Source organism: Plasmodium vinckei (genome assembly GCF_900681995.1).
Source record: "Plasmodium vinckei vinckei genome assembly, chromosome: PVVCY_14".
Taxonomy (NCBI): Eukaryota; Apicomplexa; class Aconoidasida; order Haemosporida; family Plasmodiidae; genus Plasmodium; species Plasmodium vinckei.
In genome coordinates, this window is record NC_051306.1 from 1,780,836 (window position 1) to 1,804,143 (window position 23,308).

Genomic DNA, 23,308 nt, shown 5'->3' on the forward strand with positions numbered 1-23,308 from the left:
ACTATTTATATATTTATCCACAAAAAAAAAGTTTATAAATTTTAATGAAGAGGAAAATACTAAATTATATTATATAGTAGAATAAAAAATTAATGAAATAATTAAATTACAACACGGTGTAGTGGGCATAATAAATGTAGTGTGGCCTATACTCAGATTAAAAAAGTGTTACATTTTCTGTATATATGCACCACACACATGCGTATTTTTTTTACAAAGTTGTTAAAAGATATTGATAGTTTTTTCCTTAAAGTATATATATATTTAAGTGAATTAAAAACAAGCTATGCATTTATTCTGTTTTTGAATTGTGTAAAAGTGGAATATGTCGAGTTGGATTAAAAATTAAAAACAAAAATCACTAACAAATAAAAAAATATAAAATAAAGGATAAGATATTAACATTTAATAAAAATCACTTCTCGAATATTATGGATTAGTTAACCTTTCATAATCTGTAAGCATATTATACTCCTATGCTACGCTTTTTTATTTGATCTTACTAAATATAAAACATTATTTATGCGATCTACATTGTTGGAATGTGTTTATAATTTAGTATTTTTTGCTATTTTTATATTTTCAAAGTAAAAGTTCATATCTTATTTTGTAGCTTTTGTATGTGTAAATATATGCACACGCTATAAAATTTACACACATTTTCGTGTATACATAATTAAATATATATAAATAAATAAAAGAGAGATATGAGTTATCAAAAATTAAGAGTAATTGACGATAAGTGCTTGGATAAATTCAAAAAGGAATCAAAATGTTGTATTATAATAAAAGATTTGGTCTATGATGTAACTTCATTTTTTGATCACCCAGGGGGGTATGACATTTTTAAGGAATATGCGGGTAATATAAACATACAAAATATTAGAAGAATTTTTTTTTGTACTCCATTTTAATGCTATTATATATATTATTATTGCATCAAGATTAAAAAGGTAGGCGTGCTTTGATATTATATGCACGCATTTACCATAATTTGCAATATGTTCCCGATTTTAATATATTATCACCTTATCATTTATTTATTAACTTCCCCATAAACAGGAAAAGACACAACTACGGCGTTTGTTCAAATTGGGCATTCTATTAATGCTCAAAAATTAATGAAAAATTATTTAATCGGAATAAAAAAAAACTCCCCATTATATGAACAAAATAAAAATACAAAAACTGTCAATGGAAAAATAGAGTATATTGATTATTTGTTGGAAGAAATAAAAGAAAAGGAGTCACCAAAAATAGACATCCCCGAAACAGTAAGAATTAAATAGAACATATAAGAAATATGCTCTCTTATTTTTAAAAAAATTATATAAGAGTTGAAAAAAAAAAACTAATAATAAAATAGCTAAAAACAAATAATTTGAAAAAAAAAAAATAACCAAATATGTACAATTATACTTACATTTTACATGTACATTCATAAATTTAATACAAAAAAAAAAATAGCTAGTAGACATATTAAAAATTTAAATATGCACACAACATTTATCATTTTTTTTAATTTTGTTTTATTTTTCTTTATTCTATATAGAATGGAAAAGAAGACAACACGAACTATATGCTCGTCGCTGGTATTGTAGCTGGGTTTAGCATTGCCTATTATTTGATGTTTTTAAAATAATAAAGGCAAAAAGGTTATTTTCTTCTACCCAAAAATATTATAATCCATAAAATGCGTGTGTATTTCTTTAAATATAGACTAAAAAATAATAATTCAAAAAATTTATTTCAAATATTCATACATCACATAAAAATGTAATACTTTAAATTAATCGGTGTGCTGCGCAAAAGAAAAGTGTTTTAAGCAATTGGTAGAAGATCTCCTTGAAACAAATATGCGTAGAGAGGGTAATTCTGTGTAATTAAAAATATGTTTATTTACACATATATATATATATGTTTCATGTGAAAGAAAATATTTTGAGTAGTTTATTTCATCATTTGTATTTTTAAACCCCTTTTTTACTTGGATTTCTTCAAATATTTTTTATCAAATATACTACTTTTTTTTTTTATTAAATTATTTTTTGCTAATTTTGTTTTTTCGTTTATCGTTTTCTTATATTTTTCTTTCATATGAAGAAACTTTTTAACTTTTAAATCTTCACATGGATCCTTTAAAATATTTATAAAAATATTTTTCTCAATATTTTCTTTTCGTTTTTGGATTTTCTCATTTTTAATGTCTCTAAGTTGTTTTCTTAGAGTTCGGTTACATCCAAAATCATTTTTAAGCATAACATTTCTTTTATAAGTTTCTTTTATAACATCATTTATGTCTTCATCTGATTGAGTATCATCAATAGGCTTGTCAATGTATTTATTTTCTTTAGATAGTATATCATTGTTTTCTTCTATTTCCCTATTATCATTTTCTTTATCTTTTGTTTGTAAACTTTGGTTGGTGTCACTTTTTTGGTCATCATTATTTAATATATTATTTTCAAAATGGTTTTCTAATTCATTTTTTTTTTTTTTATTAAGAGCATTTATTTCTAAAATCATAAACGGGTTTGTTTTTTTCTTTTTATTTTGTTCGAAATCTACATAATTAATATTGTTTATACCTCCTTCTGTTAAAATATTTTCATAGTGCTCATTTTTTTTTCTTGCGCCTTCAATAATATCATATGAACATTTTTGTGGATTTGTCTCTATAACAATTTTATTTTGACATTTTTTACAAAAAATAGAAAAGGAATAAAAACATGTACTTAAGTAATAACCCGCCTTTCTTCTTTCACTATTAAATCTTTCTCCTTTATAAATATATATATTACAATTTTTACATATTATAGTATATGGTATTTCAAATTTTATAGTGTTATAATCTTTTTTGTTTATTTTTTTAAAATCCTTTTCTTTTTTTTTCTTCAAATCTTCATCTTCAACACTTCCATAGTAGAAGTTATCAGCTCTTGAAGCCTTTAGTGATAGCATGGCGTGGGTATAAAAGGAAAAATAAAAACGCGGTAAGAGTAAGCCATGTATAAAAGGAAAAAAATAAAAGAAATATAAAAAATTATAAATAAAAAGTAAAAAAAAATAACAATAATTTTATATGCAATATGCATATATTTTATTTGCCATATTAAACAAAAAGATTTTTATTTAAAATAAAAAAAATAATTTTTTTTTTTGAAAAATGCTCCCCGCAAAAAATTAATAATGTGCATATATGATACAAAGATGATATATATTTGCAACACAATTAAATACTTAAATATTTTTTCCATTTCTAATTAATTATAATCATTATTTTAAAAAAGGTTATTTGTTTTATTATTATATAAAATTATAAGCAGCCAAATATTTTCTATGAAAAAAAAACAATAAAAGGCATGACTTACGCCCATATATATATTAATTCGTTGTGGGGGTATTAAATAAATGTTGATAATATTTTTAATTTGTTATGGTATATATAGGATTGTAGGTATAATATAAACCGTGACAGTAAATAAACGTCTATCAATATTTGTTTTTTTTTAATTATTCTCTTTATCATTTTTTTTTTTAAAAAGACCTGGAAAAATAAAGTTTTTGCTTTATAAATATATGTAATATAAATACATAGCACAGACTTTATGCAGTCTTTGCTACAAAAATGCAAATATAAAGTTACTAAAAAATAAGAAAATTGTGAAAACATTGATAAAAATAAATTATCATATAGGAATATATTTATTTACCGCATTTACACTAAAAAGACGAAAAAAAAAAAAAAAAATAATAAAGAAACACCAATGCTAAAATTGGTGATAATACTTATTTGTATTATATATGCATGTGCAAAGATAGGAAGCACATAACGGACATGCAAAAAAAAACATATATAATATCATTAAAAACGAAAAAATGTAAAACGTCAATTTATTTTTAAAAGTACTAAATTAAAACAAAAAACGGAAAACGAAAAAACAGCGGGGAAGCAAATATGGCCTTCCTTTGCATATGTAATCATATATTATACAAATATTTTTCGCATACAAATTTAAATAAAAATTACTAAAACAATAGAACAGAAAAATAAATGTGAAACAAATAAAACGAAAAGGATAGAAAAAAAAGATGGTGATAATAAAAAGCCCGAGTAAGCGTAAGAATAGTTATTATAATATTCTCTTTAATTTGGTTTTCTATAAGAGATAATATATCTGCTTATTTATGAATGATTGATGAACAATGGTGATTGGATGCAGATTGATTAAATCTATGATTAGACATGATAATATTAAGTATGTAATCTCTATACAAATTATCAATTTCAAAATATTTATTAAAATATTTATATTTATAATACTGAATTGTATAGTGGACTATATAATTACATCGCCATAATGATCTTGAAATTTTTCGAATATGTTTTATAAATTGTTTATTTTCTTTTCTATTATTATATACATAAATAACTATATGTAAAATTTTATTTTTTTTTGTTTTGTTTGAAGGAAAATTTGATCTATTTAATTCATTTATAATTGCCGAATACGTTTGATTAACAAATCGAATTTCATCTTCATCATTAAATTTAAAATATATACTACCCAGTCTTTTTCTTCGTCTTCTCATCATCCCTTGAAAATTAAATAAATTTTGTTTTAAAAATGCCTCTAAAAATGTTAAAGCTGATAATAAATGTGGTAGACATAAATCTAATATACACAATGTTTTTAAATTTTCATTTTTTACTAATAATAATAACCATAAAAATGGGCTACTTAAACTATAATTAAATAATGAAAAATGTTCTAATTTTAAATTATATAATAATGATATTATATTTTTTCTACTTTTTTTCTCTTCCTTTTCAATTATGTTTTTAAATAAATATAATATTTCTATACTCACATTTTTTTTATATTTACTATTTTCAATTAACCACACATATCCCCCTCTTTTTAAATTTTTTATTTTCTCTTTTTGTGTGTGCAAATTTTGTTCATTTAAATTTCGATTAATATTTTTTTTTTTTTTTTTTTTTTTTTTCTTCATAAGCTGTATTTTCGCTAGCTGTATCTCTTAAACATGCACTATTACTTGAAAAATTTTCATTACTTGGTAATGAGTAAAAACTATCAACATTTATAATACTTTCACAAGTACTATCACTTTTACTATAACTTAAAATTTTATGATAATTTTTCAAATTTTTATAATTAGTTTTATTCAAATGTTCACATTTTTTATTATAATCATTAATATGGTTATCTTCATAAATAGCCAAACCTTTTGTGATATATTTATTACCTTCTTTATTATTTATGTCCGAGTCATAATTTATATAACTACCATCCGCATAATATACAGGATTATTTATATTGTTCATATATATATTGTCTTTATATGCTGGTGTGAAAAATATTTTTTTTTCATTATTTTTTATATTTTGTTCATAAGAATATATAGCATTTTGCTCATACCGTTTTTGAAAGGTAGACAACATTTTATGGGTCTCTATTAAACTATCATCAATATCTTTTAACAATTCATATAACTCCTTATCATTATATATTGTATCATTTTGTTTTTCACATTTTTTTTTATCATTTTTTTCAAAATATTTGCATGTATGTCTGTCTAGTGATATATTTTTTTTTTCACCCTCTGTATATTTATTTGCCCAATTTTGTGTACTCTTAAAATTAGCATATTGTGTAAAAATTTCTTCTCCTTTACCATATAAGAATACAGATATAGCCATATGATAAAAATAAAAAAAATAATCATAACATGATATATTTAAAGTATTTAAAAAGGGCATTCGTATAGGTATAAACATTTCTATCATATCATAACTTTGTATACCCGTTAAATTTAAAACTTTTAAAGCATTTAAATTGGTTACATAATTATTTATATTTATTTTTTGTTTATAATTTTTTATTTTTTCAACACATTTTTTATTACAATTATATACAATACTTATATGCTCATATAGAAGATGCTGTTTTGTTTTATTTGCAAAATTTGTTTGACAATTTTCATCAATATTACTATGTATGCCATTGTTAATAACATTCTCTACTTTGTCATTTTGTTTACTGAGTTCTAAAATACGGTTTTGGATATTTTCTAAATCATGTTTAGTCACAAGTTTGAGAGGCAAATTATTTATTAATATTTCTTTTGAAAGAAATTCAAATAATATACTGTAATTGTAATAAATAAACAGAGGGCAATTCACATCGTTCAATCCATGAATAGATAATTCTTCCAGTGTATTTGCATGGGAACTTATTAATATACTTATATCATAAAAATTTGTGTTCCTTAAAAATTCACCTTTCAAAATAATTTTTTTTAAAAAAGATTTATCACATTCTATCAACTGTTTTCTGTTTATTCCAAAGTTGGCATCCCCTTTTGCTATCACAATGGAAAAAAGAAGAATAAAGTAATGACAAAATATGAATATGTGAAATAGACATATATAGAATAAAGTGTGTATACACAAAACATTGTTTAAACATAAATAATGTTATTACAAATTTATGTTAATTCTTTAATTTTTTTTTTTTTCATTTATATTGTTCTATATTCCTTACCCAATAGTGGATTGGAATAAACATTTTCCTCATCATTTAATAGGGAAAGAAAAAAAATACTTAATTTATCAGGATTTACAAATCTTACAAATTTAATGTAGTTGTTTAAACTAATGCAACTATTAAAAGTATACGCTTTCTCATCTTTAAAATATTCATATAATCGTTTGCTCACTAACCTTAGTTTTAGAGCTTCGTTAATTGTTAAGTATTTTATAATGCTATAAAAAACGTCGTTTGAAAAATTAACGAGGCATATTTTATTTTCATTATTCATTATATCTCAAATGGCAGAAGAAAAAATTGGTTAAAAATAATTGAGGAATACAAAAAAAAAAAATTTTAAATATCAAAAAAAGGTATAAAGTAAAAATACGAAAAAAAATCATAAACATAGCAAAAATGATAAGACAAAAAAAATATATGATTGAAATAAAAAAAAACATAGCAAAAATGATAAGACAAATAAAAATATATGATTGAAATAAAAAAAAACATAGCAAAAATGTTAACAAATAAAATATTTTCTAAAAAAATATATATGTGTGTGTGTGTTTTTTTTTTCCATTTTTTGTTTTTTGCCACAAAAGAAGTGCAAATGTTGGTTAACTTCATCCTATTTTATGTATATACGTAAATTATATGTTTTTTTTTTTTTTTTTTAATTTTACTACATACCAATTAAATAATACCACAATATTTTACAGTATATATTTATTGTGTTTTTCTTTTTTATTTTGTTAATTCTCATTTTGTTTTTTTTATTTCCGTTTTCGAGAATTTATATATTTAAAATTTCCTTATATTTAATTGGACAGTTCATAATTTTAAATATAGCCTACACATACACATAATATATTCCTTACTTTTATATTGTATATATATATTTCTTGACATTTTTGGTTGTTATTATTTCTTAATTTAATCGGTTTATCCTTTTGAAGGAACTTTTTTTTTTCTTTTTTTTTTATTTCCATATGCATTCATGTATAATTAAAAAAACGTGGCATCACTACTATACTACGTATATAAAGTTATAGGGGCAATACCTTTTTATGTCATGCCAATTTTAAAGGGCATTTCATCTATGGATGTACATAATTTTTTAATTAAAAATGATAAATATATGTTACAAATATTTATATATAAAATATTGATTTCTTTTTTCCTTCAATTTTATTTCTTATTTGTTTTCCTTTTGTGACATACCAAAAATATCATGTCAATTAAAAAAAAAAAAAAATAAATAAAATAAATGATAAAGCGGAAGAAGAATATTATGGTGATAATTTGTAGAGATTTAAATTTTTTATGTAATAGATATAATTTTATTAAAAAAAAATGGCATCCCCTTTTTGTTTCTTCCTACTTTGTTCACACATCAATAGGGGTAGAAAATAATATGACTGTTAATATTAAAAAAAGTGAAACAAATCAATTACTAAAATTTAATGACAACCCAAATAATATAAACATACAAACTCCTATTTATAAAAAATACATAATTGATGAAACATTTTGTCCATATATAATAAAAAAGAAAACATTTTTAAATATAATATCATATGATATAAAAGTATACCAACACAATATGCTATATAAAAAAAGTGATGGGTGTAACAATGCATATTTATATTCTACAAAGTTAAAAAGTTTAAAATATAGTGATAGGATAAGTAGCTATTTAAACGTAAATCTGTTTACTAATGGGAATACAGGGAATAATTATATTAGCAACAATTATATGGTTTCGAAAAAGAGTCTCTTTGATATATTATATAAAAAATATAGCTTAGTTTATTTATTTCCAGACACTAAATATATTGAAGAAATGAATAAATACTTAGACGATTTTAATAAGAGAAAAAACCATTATAATATAAAAGATAACATTTTTAATAATGAAAAAAATATAATTTATTTGAAAAATAAAAAAAAAACTATTCATATATTTTATTGTTATATATCCCCATATAAATTTGTCTTATCATCATATTTCAGTAAAAAAATTGCTAAAAATTTAAAGACTACCTATTTTAATGATCAAAATTTTTTTTATATAGATAGTAAATTAAATACAAATGATGAAAATGTATTGTTATTACAAAATAATATGAGTAAACTACCTTCCCTTTTATTGGTTGACAACTATTGTTACATAAGATATCATATAAAGGGATTATTCACAAATGAATCATCTCATTACCTTTTTAATGCAATCATGAATATTTAGTTACAAACATTTTCAAAAAAATAATACATTAAACAAGTTTGCCAATTTAAGAATTTTAATTATTTACCTATTCCATTTTGTTTCATTTTTTAATTTCACTATTTTATTTTTACACATTTTTTACCAATCTAAGTTAGTATGAAAAATCACTTATTTTTATTTTTTTGTGAAATTTTTTTTTAATTTTTTTTTAATTTTTTTTTTAATTTTTTTGGTTTTTTTCCCGTTTTCTTTTTTCTTTTTTTGTAACCGAATTAGCTATAAAATAATAAAATATTTTCACTGTAATAAAAACTTTAATAATTTGATTTTTTTTAAATGAAAAAAAAAAATACTCTCATGTTTGTTCCTTAAACAAAATAATATATTGCTACACACCATGTGTTAAAAGGAGAGAGTATTATATATGTTACACACTTTTAGTATTACATTTATTTAATTTTTATCCTATGTAAGGCTATAAATAATTCCACTATTTCTTTTTATGTTGGGGGTTGTTTTACCAGTAGGATATGGTTTGATGATCCATCATTATTGCTACCAGTATTTTATATTTTTGTTATTTCCCCTCAACGAGAAAAAAGAAATAAAATGTGCTACCTTAATAAAAGCTTGAGTAAAAGTATCAATTCAATTGTTCTTCATTTTGAATTTGTAAAATGTAAAAATTTGTCTAATTACACAAAAAAAGGAAAATATTATTTAATCATTTCTTATGATCAGTTAATATTTTATGAAAAAGATTTTTATCAAATACAATTCAAAATATTTTTTTGTGATATTTTCCAAATATACCAATGTGACTCATCGAATTATATACACATCACCCTAAAGGGCCAAGCGGTAATAAATCGAAAAAATTTTCTGATTAAATTTTATGTACATCATATTAATGTTTTTTTTTTTCTTTAAACTGTTTATATATGCCATTTATTGTGTTAATTTTCACAAAACCACAAGCATACATATATATTTTTTTTGTCTCTTTACTCTTTTTCTTTATAGTCGATCAACGACATAGGAATAAAGGGGATAAATAAAAATGTCTTGATAAAACATTTATGTGTTGGCTATAGCACATATTATATGTTTCATTTGAATAAGGTTAGAGGAAAAGCCCACGAAATAAAAAATATATATACTATTTCCCTATGTTACATATACATACATACTTTTTATTTTTTTCTACTTTTAATACCTTAAGAATGTATATATGCCAATTATAATTGAAACTTATGAAGAAAGATGCAAAAGGACAAATAAATTCCAAGAAATAAAAAAGCCAGATTTATCTATACAACCATTTATAGGGTTTGTAAAAATATAGTAAATCACCATTTTCTATATCATGTTATAAATAATTGTAAATACGCATGCCCATATATGTATTTATAATTTTCCCATTATTAGATATAAGAAGGCGTTCTGTGATGACTACTTTTTTTTTATTCACAAATCTTTTCAAAGTAAAAAATAAAACCGGACAAGACTTTACCTTGCTCAAGCTTGTACAATTTGCGTCTAACATTATTCACATAAACATATGCATATATATTTCACTTTTTTTTTCAACTAGACTTTACATCTCCATCTAGTGAAAGAACCCTCTACATTGATTACCGAGGTAATATACATTATCATTTCATTATTATTGTTCCTTTTTTTTTAATTTTTCTACAATTTTATTTACTATTTTGTTCTTCCATTAGGTATCGAAATATGTGTCCGAATCAACGACCAGAAAACAATGATCGATTTAGATCAGGTTATAAAAAAATTCACAAAACTATTATGTATGATATCTATTTCAATTTTCTTCTAAAATACATTACATAAGTTTACTTCAAATTTAAAAATACTTTAGGCCCCTGATAGTAGTTTTTACCAACTAGCTCGAAGTTATCTTAATCATCTAACGGTAATAAATTCGATATACAATTTCTATATAATTATGCATATATATTATAATGTGTGATTGTAAAATTTTCTTTTTTTTTCAGAGTTCCGAAAAATCTCATCATGTTTTGAAGAAAAACTTTTATTACAAAAAGATGAACTTGTCTGATGACATAGCTAAATGGTCTGGATATGAGGTAAAAATATTTTTGAAAAAAATGAAGTTACATCACTTTGCATCGTTATTTATGTCTTTATTTTATTTTTACTTTCCCATTTTTAGATATTTTTGAAAACCGAAACGCACACTATTGTATCTATAATATTTCGACGATCATGTAATTATAAAAAATGGATTAAAAATAATATTAACACATTAACATGTTAATGTATAAACGTGATTATATATTATTTCCATTTACAAATTGTCATAATTTTAGTTATTCCCCCCCTCTTGGACAAGAGACAAGACATTTACATCACCTTTAAAATATCTTACCAGAGCCAAAAAGGTAGTTACACATTTTTTAATCTAACTACCCATCATTTTATTATTAATTTTTTTATCCTTAAAATTGAAAATATATTTATTTTTTGATACAGATTATAATGTAACTGACAAAATTTTATATGACGAGCTGTATATGGTTGCTAATTCGATGACACCAAATGATACCCACAGTATTTAGTAAGAATTTATTGAAAATTTTTTAATCTAATTACAAAAGATATAAATGCATTTATTAAATTATTTGTATTTTTTTTTTGAAGTTATGTGAATTTGATTCAAGCCCAAGTGAATTCCCTTATATACAATGCCGAGATTTATCACCATATTGAAACACAAATTAAAATAAAGGTTAAAAAAAAAGGAATAATATACATCAATTTTGTTTGCATGCATATTTATATATGCTATATATGTATGAACATCTTTACTTTTACTTCCTATCCAACAGCCGATTTATTTCGAGTATATAAAAATGTTTTTAAAATATATGCTGGTAACTCTAAAGGAAGGCGATGTCTACATCAGCTCAGGTTTTAAAAAAATTAAATAAGAAAATGAATCCATATTAATGCTACCATTTTTATGCACACCCTAGTAATGCATATATATATGTATATGTATATGCCTTTCCATTTATTGTGCACTTTCTTTAGATATAATGGACTTTTTGGAGGATGAAATAAAAGTGGAAAGAGATTTTAGCTACCTCTTAAATTTAATACTAAATCAAATTCCAGGTTAAAATTTCAAAAAAATAAAAATAACCATAGGAGAAAATATGACTATATAACATTGTCTTTCATTTTATTAGTTACAATTTCTATTTTATATATTTTATTTTTTTTCTCTTATTTTGTTGTACTTGTATTGTAGGCATTAATTTAATGGATACACACATAAGTGAAAAAAAAAAAATAAACCGAATATTGCACCGTTTGTCAGATTATATTATTTATTGTTTGGATACTGGATTTATATGTAAGGAATATAAATCAACACAATGCCTAATTATATGTAGACAGTTTTTTTTATGTTTATATGAACCGAATAGGACTGTTTCTCTTTCAACTTATAATTTTCACTCGAATTTTTTTTTTACTTTCCCTCTTAGCGCACAAATACAACATCACAGACTTTATAAATGGTGCATTAAAAATAAGCCAGGAGAGAAGAGAAGTATGACAAAGCAATAAGAAGCAAAAGACTTATCACTACTTCGTCATTACTAATTGGCTAACCATTTTTCTATTTATTTTTTTCACATTTACAGGATGCTAACTATATCTTAAACTTTTTTTTGCATTTAAGAGAAACAGATTATGGGAAGGATTATGAAAAGGAGTGTTTAAAAATGTTGGAAATTGAAAAAGATGGTGATATGAAAATTAATAAATTATTAAACAGTAGAAAATATACAGTAAATGATTTTTTTTTATTTTATTTACACCAATCTGGATATATTAATAAATATTATAAATATAAGAATGACAATGATTATAAAAAAATAGTTTCTTATATATTAAAATATGGAGTAGATTTAAAAATCAAAAAAAGTATATGTAAAAATTTATTAATATTTTCAAATGATTATAAAAATAAATATAATCCTTTAGTTAATTCTATTGTAACATTTTTATATCAGAATTCCGATCGACAAAATTTTTGTTTATTTATTTTAAGTACATTAATAAATATTACAAATAATAATGAAGAAATAAAACACCAATTAATAAAATTAAACATAAGTAAAGTTGCCAATTTTTTTATTTTGTCTAAAGATTATGAGCTTGTACATAAAATTATTTTATTATATATCAATTTAAGTAAAGAAGAATATATGTGTGATGATATGATTAATAATGGATTATTCATCAACTTTTTAGACATATTATTTGATTTATATTCTATAAATTTAAAAATAAAAAAAGAAATATGTATAAATATATTATGTATAATTGGACAAGTTCTTAATTTCAAAAAATATGGGATTTTTTTATTAAATAATTATATAGGCTTAATTGAAGTTGCTATATATATATATCAAACAACAGATTTTGTTTCTTTCAATAAAATTAAAATTATTTATTTTTTTAAACAGATTGCACAATATAATTATATTATTAAAAGCCAAATTTGTAATTATATTATCCCATTAGTTATTAAAGAAATATATTTATTTTCAAATAAAGATTTTATTTATTCTGTCTTAAATTTATTAAACACTATTTGTGACTACAAAATAAACTGCTTGTCCCTTACTCATATGCAAATTTTCGATTTTATCGGTTTCATTAAATCATTAAGTGTTTTAGATTTATATAAAAAGGCTATTGCGATCGAGCAAAAAATACAAAAGAATCTAGACGTTGTGTCGTGAAGCATTAATTGGTTGTTTATGAAGAAAAAAGGGGTAAAACGAAAAAAATACTAAGCAATACAAAAAAGGGAGACCATATTCAGAATTGTGAAAAAGTAAGCTATCCAATTTTGGTGCCAAAAAATATTTCTTGAAAAATTAAATCCCTTTTACAACTTCTTTTCAATCAAACCTTTTTACTGACAAAATTATGGGTTGTGCCTAAAAAATTAGAGAATTTCCATTGTTTAAAATTGTGATAATTTTTATATAGTGATTATTTACAAGAAAATCAAGGACTGGGAAAAAGACATAATATGATGGAATATATGACAATAAATTAAACACTTCAATAGTATGAAGTCCCTTTTTACAATTAGATAAAAATGAAATAAATAAATCATCGAAGATATGTTCATATATATATGCACCTTTTTTTCGATTTTCTTATTATGGAGGTGATCAAAAGGATATGAATCCTTTCCATTTAACCATCGGATGAGTTTGAAAAAATGATTTATCTGTTTAAAAAAGAAAATAAAAAAATGTTATTAAATAAATATGTGGAAAAACTACTTTGCTTGTTTAGTAAATTAACTAAAGGGGTAATCTATGAAATGATAAGAAAAACAAATTCACACTCCCTTTTTTTTACATACTAATTTATATGTGCTTACACATTTATACACATACAAATAATATGTAAACATTTTTTAATTCAAAAAATTTAACTTACATCTTTGACTCCACAAATATATTTGAAAACATTCCACATAAAAAAAATGTAAGTTGAAACAAAAGCAAAAGGAATGAAGAACAAATAAAATATTTCTAATTTGGTAAAATATTTTAGTGCGCTTATTTGTTCTATGCCTTTGTTTTCTACACCTTTTTTTTCGACGTTTTTTTTTTCAATAATTTCTTTTTGTAAACTTTTGATTTTAGAAAAATTTAAAGCTTTCAAACTTGTAAAAATATATTTATATCTTTTAAAAAATGGGTTAGTATAAACAAATTTAATCATTTTTAATAAGTAAAAAAATAATAAATAAAAAAAATAGTATACATATAATAATATATGCTAAGCAATATAAATAACATCCAAACAAATGATAAAATTGTAAAAACATAAGAAAGTGTGTATATATAAAAATTGGCTTATCTATATATACATATTAAACTTGTTAAAAAAATAAAACAAATAAATTACCTAATTATAAATCCATAGAACGATAGAAGAATTATATACATAACAGATAAGAAAAAAAAAAAAACAAAAAAAAAATGCACAGCAAAAAATATTTATCTCTAGGGCATATAAAAATCTTGAAAAATTTTTCGTCTTAACAAATGATCTACATAAAAAAAAAATAATAATATTTAATATGAAAACTTTTTATGAAATATTAAAACCATTGCAATGTAAACAATAAAAAATTTAAAGCAAGTATCCACATACGTATACCAGTATATAATATATAGGTACGTGACACTTTTATAAAAAATATATTTTAGTAATAAAAAAATATAAGATACATCATAACACAAACACTAATACACTGAATTAGGCAATATAATGGAAAATACAATGATATGCATATATATTTTTTTCGGTTTAATTGTTTAACTATTACATCGTTTTATATTATTTTATTTTTGCTTTTTGTTGCCTATTTAGTAAGCATTACATACCTTTAAGATCTATTTTTATATTAGATGGGTCATCCTTTGTTTCTTCGCATATTGTATTTAAGCTACTTCCCTATAAAAAATTAAAGAATAAAATTACATGAAAAATGGCAAAATATCATTTATTTTTTTCTTTTCTTTTCTTATGTTACATTTTTTAGTTGAATATAAGCTGCTTGGATTTTTTCAAACATTTTTTTCCATGTATTGATGCTATAGGTATTAACAATTTTCCTTGTTATTGGACAATATATGTTTGCAGTCATATCTTTGTTTTCAATTATTTGATTATTATATACATCAAGGGTTATCCCATTTTTACAAACATCATTCGAGTAAAACTGCATAAAAATATAATATGTATACGTATGAGAAGGCTGTACATTTTTAATATAAAAAAGAGAGCATTCAAATATTTCCTTTCCTTTTACATAGTTATTATACCTCAAAAAATCCATACAATAACTTTGAAACATCGTCTGTGTTTTTTTGAAACTCTTGAAAATTGTTTTTTATGTCCCTGAAGAAGGATAAAATAAGTGAAACATAATGGTGTGAAATATTTTGTCTTTTCCTTTTTTCTTTTTTTTGTTTGGCTGCACATAAGCTTACTCAATTTTTGTGTAGAATGGCATTTCTACCTCATCTTTCAAAAAAAAGTCTTAAAAAAAATATACATAATATATATTTAAAAATATCTATTAATATATATAAGGAATAAGTGTAATAATTATTTTTTCTTACATTCACTATTAATTTCAAATGGTGTTGTGCTAGCTCTTTCTATGGATCTGTTAATAAATCACAAAAATGTAATAGCTATTATATATTTTCAAATTTTTATATTTTAAAGTATGAAAAAAAGTATGTTCATGCTTACTTGTATGAAGGCAATAGTGGGGTCTCTAAATTTTGAAAGAAAAAATAGGTCAATAAAAATAAAGCATAAGAACTGAAAGTACCCTGAGATCTTTAAAAAAATATATGTAATAGGTTATGGGATATCATATATGAATATACACAATTGAATAAAATGTTCATATACAAATCGAAAAAAACGACATTGTTTATATATTATAAGCCTACCTGTTGTTAATATTTTTTTGTTTTGCCCAATATTTTATTATTCTATTTATTATTGGAATTCTTTCATCAATGCTACATAAACATGAAACCAATTGTGTATTGACTATTGCTACCGTGTTGTTAATACTAATATCACATATGTTAGTTTGATCTTTGTATATTTTAGCTATTGGAACTGATGCTTTAATTATATTTACAGTTAAAGATGGGTATATTAAATTAATAGCACTTTTAATAACTTTCAAAATATATAAATATGAATTTTTATCTTCGCAATTTTCTACAACTATACAGCTATCTATATCTGAGTTTTTTATCCTTGAAATTAAGAATGAAATTAAAAAAAATAAAATAATAAAAAAAAATATATATCCATATACATTGCTTATAGCTAGTTTGTTAATAAAAAAACAAAAAATGTCCATATTTTTATGAACATGCAAGGTATTTTAGACAAATAACACTTTTTATTTATATATATTTTTTTTATTAGTATAATTCATAGAACCGCACACATATATATATGTAACATGTGTGTGCTCTTTTTTTTTAATTTAAAAATTGTTACCATATATTATTTTCACAGGATCCAATGAAATATATTTTCCCTTTCAAATTTGGAAATATTGCATTTTTTAATAAAAAATATATTTCCTCTTTTTTTTTGTCAATAAAAGAATTCTCTGTTAACTTTTCGTGAATATTAGAAATTTCATTTTTTAAACTATTCATATTTAAAAAATCATTTGCTAATTGTATTTTATTATTTTTGTTAATATGTGGTGTAGTACAATTATTATATTGTGAAAAGTTTCTATATGATGTGTAGTAGAATTTATGTGCTCTTTTTCTACAAGCCATTATTGTATTTGTTTTCCCATCATCCCTTATATATGTATCATCAAATTTGTTTATGCCTTTATTACTAACCAATTTTTCATAGTCTTTTATTTTTAATAAGAGGTATAGTACCTGTTTTGATGTTTTTTGTTTTTGTATAAAGGCATTTTTTATGTGTTCTGGAATTTGTGGGGGCATATTAAATTTAATAATAGCATTAATCCCATGCATTTTTTTCAAAAGGACAATATTTTTATTTATATTTCATCATTGTTTTATCTTTTTGTATTAGTATATATATTTTGAATAAAGTTGATATATTGTTAAGTCTGCATTATTAATATACTTTTTCTATGTCACATGTTCTATAAAACTTTCCACTGTAAATATTCAAAATGCTTTGGTATAGCTTACCTTGTGAACATTTATATTTTTTTTTATTTATTTTGTCAGCTCTTCATAAATATTTCTGTTTTTTCAAAGTGCTAACATATCATTTTTTTATAAAAATTTATTCATATGCTCGAAAAAATTATGTATATATAACCAGTCGATTAAATGATTTTGAAACGAGGAAAAGAAGAAACTATAACATAGAATAATTTACATATGCAATATTTCCATTTTGCACAAAATGAAAAAAAATAATACTATAAAAATAAGAATAATAATGAAAAAAAAGGAAATTATCACATCATATTACTGGCTAGTTCATATAATTATTTACTATACATACATTTAAAGGAGATACTAATTAAAATCTTTTCACTATAACAATTTACTTTGTAGTTCCTTAAAATACGCAAAATTTAGAGAAAATTAAAACGCATTCTTTCTATATCCCAAATTATACGCATATGCATACATGTATAGATCAATTTGTTTATATTCTATTGTTGTTTTTTTTTCCCCCTTTGTTAAAATATATTTCTTTTAAAAAAATGGGAAATTAGTGATGTTGAATTGGTATACCAACTCTTAGATTGCGATAAATTATTAAATTAAATAAATAATGACATAAAAATTTACATCATAATTTGGTATTATTATAATTAAAAAAATATTTTTTTAAATGGATAGTTTAGAGTATAAGTTAATTAAAAATTATTAAAAAAATAATTGCATATATAAATGGCTAGCTAGATAGCTATATGGCGTGTAGTTGTATTTACCACTCCTACTACTAATAACAAGTATATTGTATGAAAATCGCCTTCGAAATTCATACCAATTAATAGGAGCACATATATAATGTGTTTGCAGTTCAGTGATTCCACACAACGTTGCAAGAAAAAAAAAAATTCACAAATAAATTTGCTTAATGGTTAATGAGGTAGTATAATTCAAATGGATATTAACACACACACAAAAATTATGTAAATATAACAGGATAAATTCCTGATAAAATTATTATCGTATTTATTTTCATTTTGTTCATTTTGCTCATTTTTTGTTTGCTTGCTTCAATATATCATCGAGATCATTTTTGCTTACTTGCTCATACCTCGAAAATTCCATGGTATATGTCCCTTGGCCTTGTGTAATTGCTCTAATTTCATTTATATAATTAAACATGTACTTTAGTGGTATATCTGCATATACATATATTATATTCATATTGTTTACAATGTTTGTTACTAATCCCTTTCTTTTTGTTATGCTCGTTAAAATATTACTTTGATGCTCATAGTTTGAAATAATTTCTACAAGCATAATAGGTTCTAAAAGTACAGGACAAAAGTTTTGATAATTTTCTTTTATTAAATTTATAGTAGCTTTTTTAAATGCTAAATCATTACTATCAACTTCATGAATTTTTCCACCTATTAACCGCATTTTCACATTTATAATTTCTGATTGATTTAAATATCCTTTTTCTATTTGTTCTTTAAATGCCTTTTCAATAGATTGTATAAAATTTTTAGGTAAATCATTTCCTATAACTTCATTTACAAATTGACAATGTGGTGTGTCATTATAATTATCTGATACTGTTTCAAAAATTGCATGTACATGTGCATATAAACCTGCACCCCCTTTTTGTTTTTTATATGTATATGAACATTCATATGGTTTTGTTATTGTCTCTTTAAAATTTATTTTAGGATTTTTTAAATTTACATTAATATTAAATTCACGTTTTAATCTTTCTTTATATATTTCTAGTTGTAATTCCCCTATACCTTCAAAAATTGTTTCTTTTGTTTGTTCATCAGTTTTTACATAAAATGTTGGATCTTCCTTTGTAAATTTATTTAAAGCTTTAGTTAATTTTGTCATATCCCCTTTTTTCAATATTTCAACTGCAACAGATATAACAGGTTTAGGGACATATATATTTAATAAATGCAAATTGGTGGTAATACCATTAGTATATGTCGTACCAGTCGACCCACTAATTCCATTTATAGCAATTATATCTCCTGCATGTGCTTCATTAATTTCTTGTGCAGTATTTGAATGCATTTTCATTATTTTTTTTACAACTTCTTTTTTATGTGTTATCATATTTGTTATCATATCTTTTTTTCGTATTCTTCCTTGATATATACGAAAATAACTCATTTGCCCATACATTGAATCTTCTTGAATTTTGAATAAAAATCCAACCATCGGTGCTGAATGATCACAAAGAAGTTGTACTTCTCTTTTATTTTTATTTGATTGAACATAATTATCATTTGTTTCTCTATTTTCAACATCACCATCCATGTTGTTATTAACAATATCGGTGTCTGCAACATTTTGCCCATCATAAACATATCCATAATTCTTAACTTCTCGAGGAGATGGTAAAAATTTACATACATTATCAAGAAGTAATTGTACCCCGACATTACTTTTTGCACTACCTAAACATATCGGTGCTATTTTATTTAGAATAGTGCACTTACGTATTGTTTTATGAATATCATCAATTTTAATGTCATTCACATCATTGTTTAAATATATTTCTGCAAATTCATCATCTGCATCTGCAAGTTTTTCAAAAATTCGATTCCTAAGAAGTTCAACTAAACTTATAGGAAACGATGGATCAATATTTAAAACATCCTGATCACTTGGAATTTCTTCTACATCTACACCACTTTTTCCTTTAAATAAATAACCTTTTTTATTGACAAGGTCATAAACTCCTTTCAATTTCTGTTCTATTCCAATTGGTATTTGCAACAAAACTGTATTTAAATTTAATTTTTTCTCTATTGTTTCTAATGTTCTTTCAATGTTAGCACCATCTCTATCTAATTTATTTATAAACAATATTCTCGGTATATTATATCTATCCATTTGTCTATTAACAGTTAAGGTTTGACTTTGAACCCCTGATACACCACATATAACTAAAACAGCTGCATCTAAAACTCGTAATGATCTTTCTACTTCAATAGTAAAATCTACATGCCCAGGTGTATCAATTATATTTATATCATATTTATTATTATTTACATTCCATACACAATGTGTTGCTGCTGATTGAATGGTAATTCCTTTTTCTCTTTCTAAATCCATGGAATCCATAGTTGCTCCGACCCCATCAGTCCCTCTAACTTCATGTATACTTTTTATTTTACCTGTATAATATAATATCCTTTCTGTTAATGTTGTTTTACCTGCATCAATATGTGCACTTATTCCAATATTTCGTAAATTATCAATGCATATTGAAGAAAAATTACATGAACTGTTCATAAATAATATTGCTCGAGAAGGAATTACTTTCTTTGTCCTATACAAATTTTTTCTCAGAAGAAAAACACAATGCCGAGTCATCATTTTTTATGATCACGCAATGTGAGAAAGTACACACATACATATGTATAACACTCTTATCCTTAATTATCTTGCTTTTTCTACAAATGCAGACGGCATTTTTGAAAAATAAAGATAGAACATGCTAAATTGAAGAGATAGTAAACAAATTTACTGATACGACAACATACATTCGATCATATATGCATCATGTGTTGTGTGAAACGAAGTTTGAATAATTTAAATTATAGAAATAAAAAAAAAACATTATCCATGCATATGCATAGTATCAAAAAATAAAATAAATAATAGATAGTATATATCGTTAGATAAATTATAAAAAATGAATATTGTATGAGGACTTTAATAGTTATCCCAGTTTAATCTTTTCCATAATCATGATGGGATTTCAATTTAATTAATTTTATTTTTTTTAATTATTGTCATTTTATCATATCCTTAAAATGAAATGATAAGGAATGAGTATTATTTTTTTTTTTCACTAAATATAGTATCAAAGGAAATACACAATATTTAAATATATGGATTTATTTAATGGCTACATTTTTTCTATAGCAGAAATTGGGACACTGCGCACAACGAAGTACAGCTGGCGAAGAGCAGGAAAAATAGTATATGCATATTTTTATTTGCTTTTTTTTAATTTATATTTTATTTTTGTTTTTTTATTTTGGTACTCACTAATTTGCAGTATTGATTTTTTTGACATATTTCAAACTGCGTAAATTATTTAAAATTATCCAAATTTTTCGTATCCCCAGGAATTCGAAAATATGGATTTTGAACTGTATTTAATCTCAAACATTTTAGGTAATTAATCTAATATATTTTCTGTCTCTTTGTAATATAAATTAATTTTATTTGAAATGAAATAATATCAGAATAACATATATTTATTTTACTATGTTATGAAATAAATATATTTTCTTTCTTTTTCATTTTTCAGGTATATTTATCTTAGCTTTAATATTTATTTTTCATTACTTATTTTATGGATCTGATTAAACATATGATATTTTAGTTTCATTTTTTACAAAATTTGCCATTTAGACTATTAATACGATTTTCAACTAAATGAATACCACTCAAATGTTGACCCTATTACAGAACCATATATAGTAACTAAGTCTTTATTATTTCCCCAGTTTACTTATAATCATTGTATATTACTATAAGTTTTCAATTATAATCTAGCCAAGTTTTTTTTTTTTTTTTTTTTCCGTTGTTATGGCTATATTAGCTAGCTAATTTGATGGCATTTTTTTATTTTCTCTTTTTTCATATTTGGATAAAGGAAATAGAAAAAAGGGGAATACCAATGAAGAGATACAAATATATATAATTTAGATAGGCGAACATATTTCTATGTTTTTTTTTTGTCTATAATCAAAAAATGAAAGACAACGAATTTGTTGGGGGAAAGCTAAAATTGAAAGGAATAAAAGTAAAAAAAAATGGAAATAAAAAAAGTGATAAAAAAAAACACACAAAAAATGATGAAGACAAATATGATATAAAAAAAAAAACAGATTATGATCATTCAGATAAAGAAAATAATTATAATAGTAATGATGAGAATAAACCTGAAATTAATTTCTCAAACGACGACAAAAATATACAAGAATTATTACAATTAAATTTAACGGAATCGGAAAAAGCTTATCAATTAGTTTTAAAAAAAAGAGAAAAACAAAGAATGGAAAATTTTTTAAAAGAAAGTTATCGTAAAAGATTACAAAAGTTTAATGATAATTTAGCCTCATTAAGTGAGCACTTTGATATACCCAAGGTTGGCCCAGGTTAAAAACCCATATACTATTTATTACATATGTATAAATTTATACACCTATTTAAAATTGTTTAATATGTTTGTTTTTTTTTTCAAACCTAATTCTAATATAATTATTCAATTGCAATTACATATACTGTAGTATCAATCATTTTGCATGTTTACCTTTTTCGGTTTTTTTTTTTTTTAAATTAAAACGGATAAAAAAAAACTATTTTTTTCTTTGTACAATTTCGTATTTTATAAAAATAAAAAATTAATTTGAATATATTATGCACATGTACATGCACAAAAATTTGTATGTCTGAAATTAGTTTGCGCCTTAGTATTATGTATATAGACATAGATGAATAAAAAGTTGTACAATGCAAAAAAAGAATAACAAAGGAAACAAAGGAACAAATATAAGCAGAGTGAAAACAACATAGTAACCACTCTCTTATTGTGATTCTTTAAAAACTCTCTAAATAATAAAACAACATACTAAACTTACAACATTCTATAAACATGCCCAAATATGGAACATAAATCATGTGCATATATATTCCTACATAATTTAACACAT

The 23,308-nt window shown here is 22.8% G+C and overlaps 9 protein-coding genes across 9 annotated transcripts; 4 read left to right on the forward strand and 5 right to left on the reverse strand.

Annotated features, from left to right (window-relative positions):
- Positions 1 to 707: 707 nt before the first annotated feature.
- PVVCY_1404910 (cytochrome b5, putative) lies at positions 708 to 1,642 on the forward strand (the record flags this gene model as incomplete). Its single annotated transcript, XM_008624541.2, has 3 exons — positions 708 to 861; positions 1,063 to 1,274; positions 1,553 to 1,642. The coding sequence occupies 3 exons, from the start codon at positions 708 to 710 to the stop codon at positions 1,640 to 1,642; spliced, it is 456 nt and encodes a 151-aa protein (XP_008622763.2).
- Positions 1,643 to 1,983: 341 nt separating this feature from the next.
- On the reverse strand, positions 1,984 to 2,961 carry PVVCY_1404920 (conserved protein, unknown function; the record flags this gene model as incomplete). Its single annotated transcript, XM_008624540.1, has 1 exon — positions 1,984 to 2,961. The coding sequence occupies one exon, from the start codon at positions 2,959 to 2,961 to the stop codon at positions 1,984 to 1,986; it is 978 nt and encodes a 325-aa protein (XP_008622762.1).
- A 1,221-nt stretch (positions 2,962 to 4,182) lies between these two features.
- Positions 4,183 to 6,846, reverse strand: PVVCY_1404930 (CG2-related protein, putative; the record flags this gene model as incomplete). Its single annotated transcript, XM_037634900.1, has 3 exons — positions 4,183 to 4,940; positions 5,062 to 6,390; positions 6,570 to 6,846. The coding sequence occupies 3 exons, from the start codon at positions 6,844 to 6,846 to the stop codon at positions 4,183 to 4,185; spliced, it is 2,364 nt and encodes a 787-aa protein (XP_037490939.1).
- Positions 6,847 to 7,824: 978 nt separating this feature from the next.
- Positions 7,825 to 8,802, forward strand: PVVCY_1404940 (conserved Plasmodium protein, unknown function; the record flags this gene model as incomplete). The annotated part of the gene is made up of 1 exon (XM_008624538.2): positions 7,825 to 8,802. One exon carries the CDS (start codon positions 7,825 to 7,827, stop codon positions 8,800 to 8,802), a length of 978 nt encoding a protein of 325 aa, XP_008622760.2.
- Positions 8,803 to 9,393: 591 nt separating this feature from the next.
- Positions 9,394 to 13,586, forward strand: PVVCY_1404950 (conserved Plasmodium protein, unknown function; the record flags this gene model as incomplete). The annotated part of the gene is made up of 17 exons (XM_037634901.1): positions 9,394 to 9,645; positions 9,808 to 9,906; positions 10,007 to 10,113; positions 10,213 to 10,268; positions 10,379 to 10,426; positions 10,512 to 10,567; positions 10,667 to 10,720; positions 10,803 to 10,895; positions 10,982 to 11,036; positions 11,139 to 11,210; positions 11,302 to 11,386; positions 11,470 to 11,557; positions 11,658 to 11,739; positions 11,863 to 11,946; positions 12,083 to 12,187; positions 12,321 to 12,385; positions 12,480 to 13,586. The coding sequence occupies 17 exons, from the start codon at positions 9,394 to 9,396 to the stop codon at positions 13,584 to 13,586; spliced, it is 2,508 nt and encodes an 835-aa protein (XP_037490940.1).
- Positions 13,587 to 13,748: 162 nt separating this feature from the next.
- PVVCY_1404960 (conserved Plasmodium protein, unknown function) lies at positions 13,749 to 14,589 on the reverse strand (the record flags this gene model as incomplete). Its single annotated transcript, XM_037634902.1, has 3 exons — positions 13,749 to 13,787; positions 13,997 to 14,086; positions 14,302 to 14,589. The coding sequence occupies 3 exons, from the start codon at positions 14,587 to 14,589 to the stop codon at positions 13,749 to 13,751; spliced, it is 417 nt and encodes a 138-aa protein (XP_037490941.1).
- A 284-nt stretch (positions 14,590 to 14,873) lies between these two features.
- On the reverse strand, positions 14,874 to 17,411 carry PVVCY_1404970 (nucleotidyltransferase, putative; the record flags this gene model as incomplete). Its single annotated transcript, XM_008624535.2, has 9 exons — positions 14,874 to 14,920; positions 15,258 to 15,327; positions 15,407 to 15,595; positions 15,699 to 15,774; positions 15,867 to 15,915; positions 15,999 to 16,045; positions 16,135 to 16,224; positions 16,341 to 16,658; positions 16,909 to 17,411. The coding sequence occupies 9 exons, from the start codon at positions 17,409 to 17,411 to the stop codon at positions 14,874 to 14,876; spliced, it is 1,389 nt and encodes a 462-aa protein (XP_008622757.2).
- A 1,212-nt stretch (positions 17,412 to 18,623) lies between these two features.
- PVVCY_1404980 (elongation factor G, putative) lies at positions 18,624 to 20,957 on the reverse strand (the record flags this gene model as incomplete). The annotated part of the gene is made up of 1 exon (XM_008624534.1): positions 18,624 to 20,957. The coding sequence occupies one exon, from the start codon at positions 20,955 to 20,957 to the stop codon at positions 18,624 to 18,626; it is 2,334 nt and encodes a 777-aa protein (XP_008622756.1).
- Positions 20,958 to 22,347: 1,390 nt separating this feature from the next.
- On the forward strand, positions 22,348 to 22,758 carry PVVCY_1404990 (conserved Plasmodium protein, unknown function; the record flags this gene model as incomplete). The annotated part of the gene is made up of 1 exon (XM_008624533.1): positions 22,348 to 22,758. One exon carries the CDS (start codon positions 22,348 to 22,350, stop codon positions 22,756 to 22,758), a length of 411 nt encoding a protein of 136 aa, XP_008622755.1.
- Between the last annotated feature and the right edge of the window lie 550 nt (positions 22,759 to 23,308).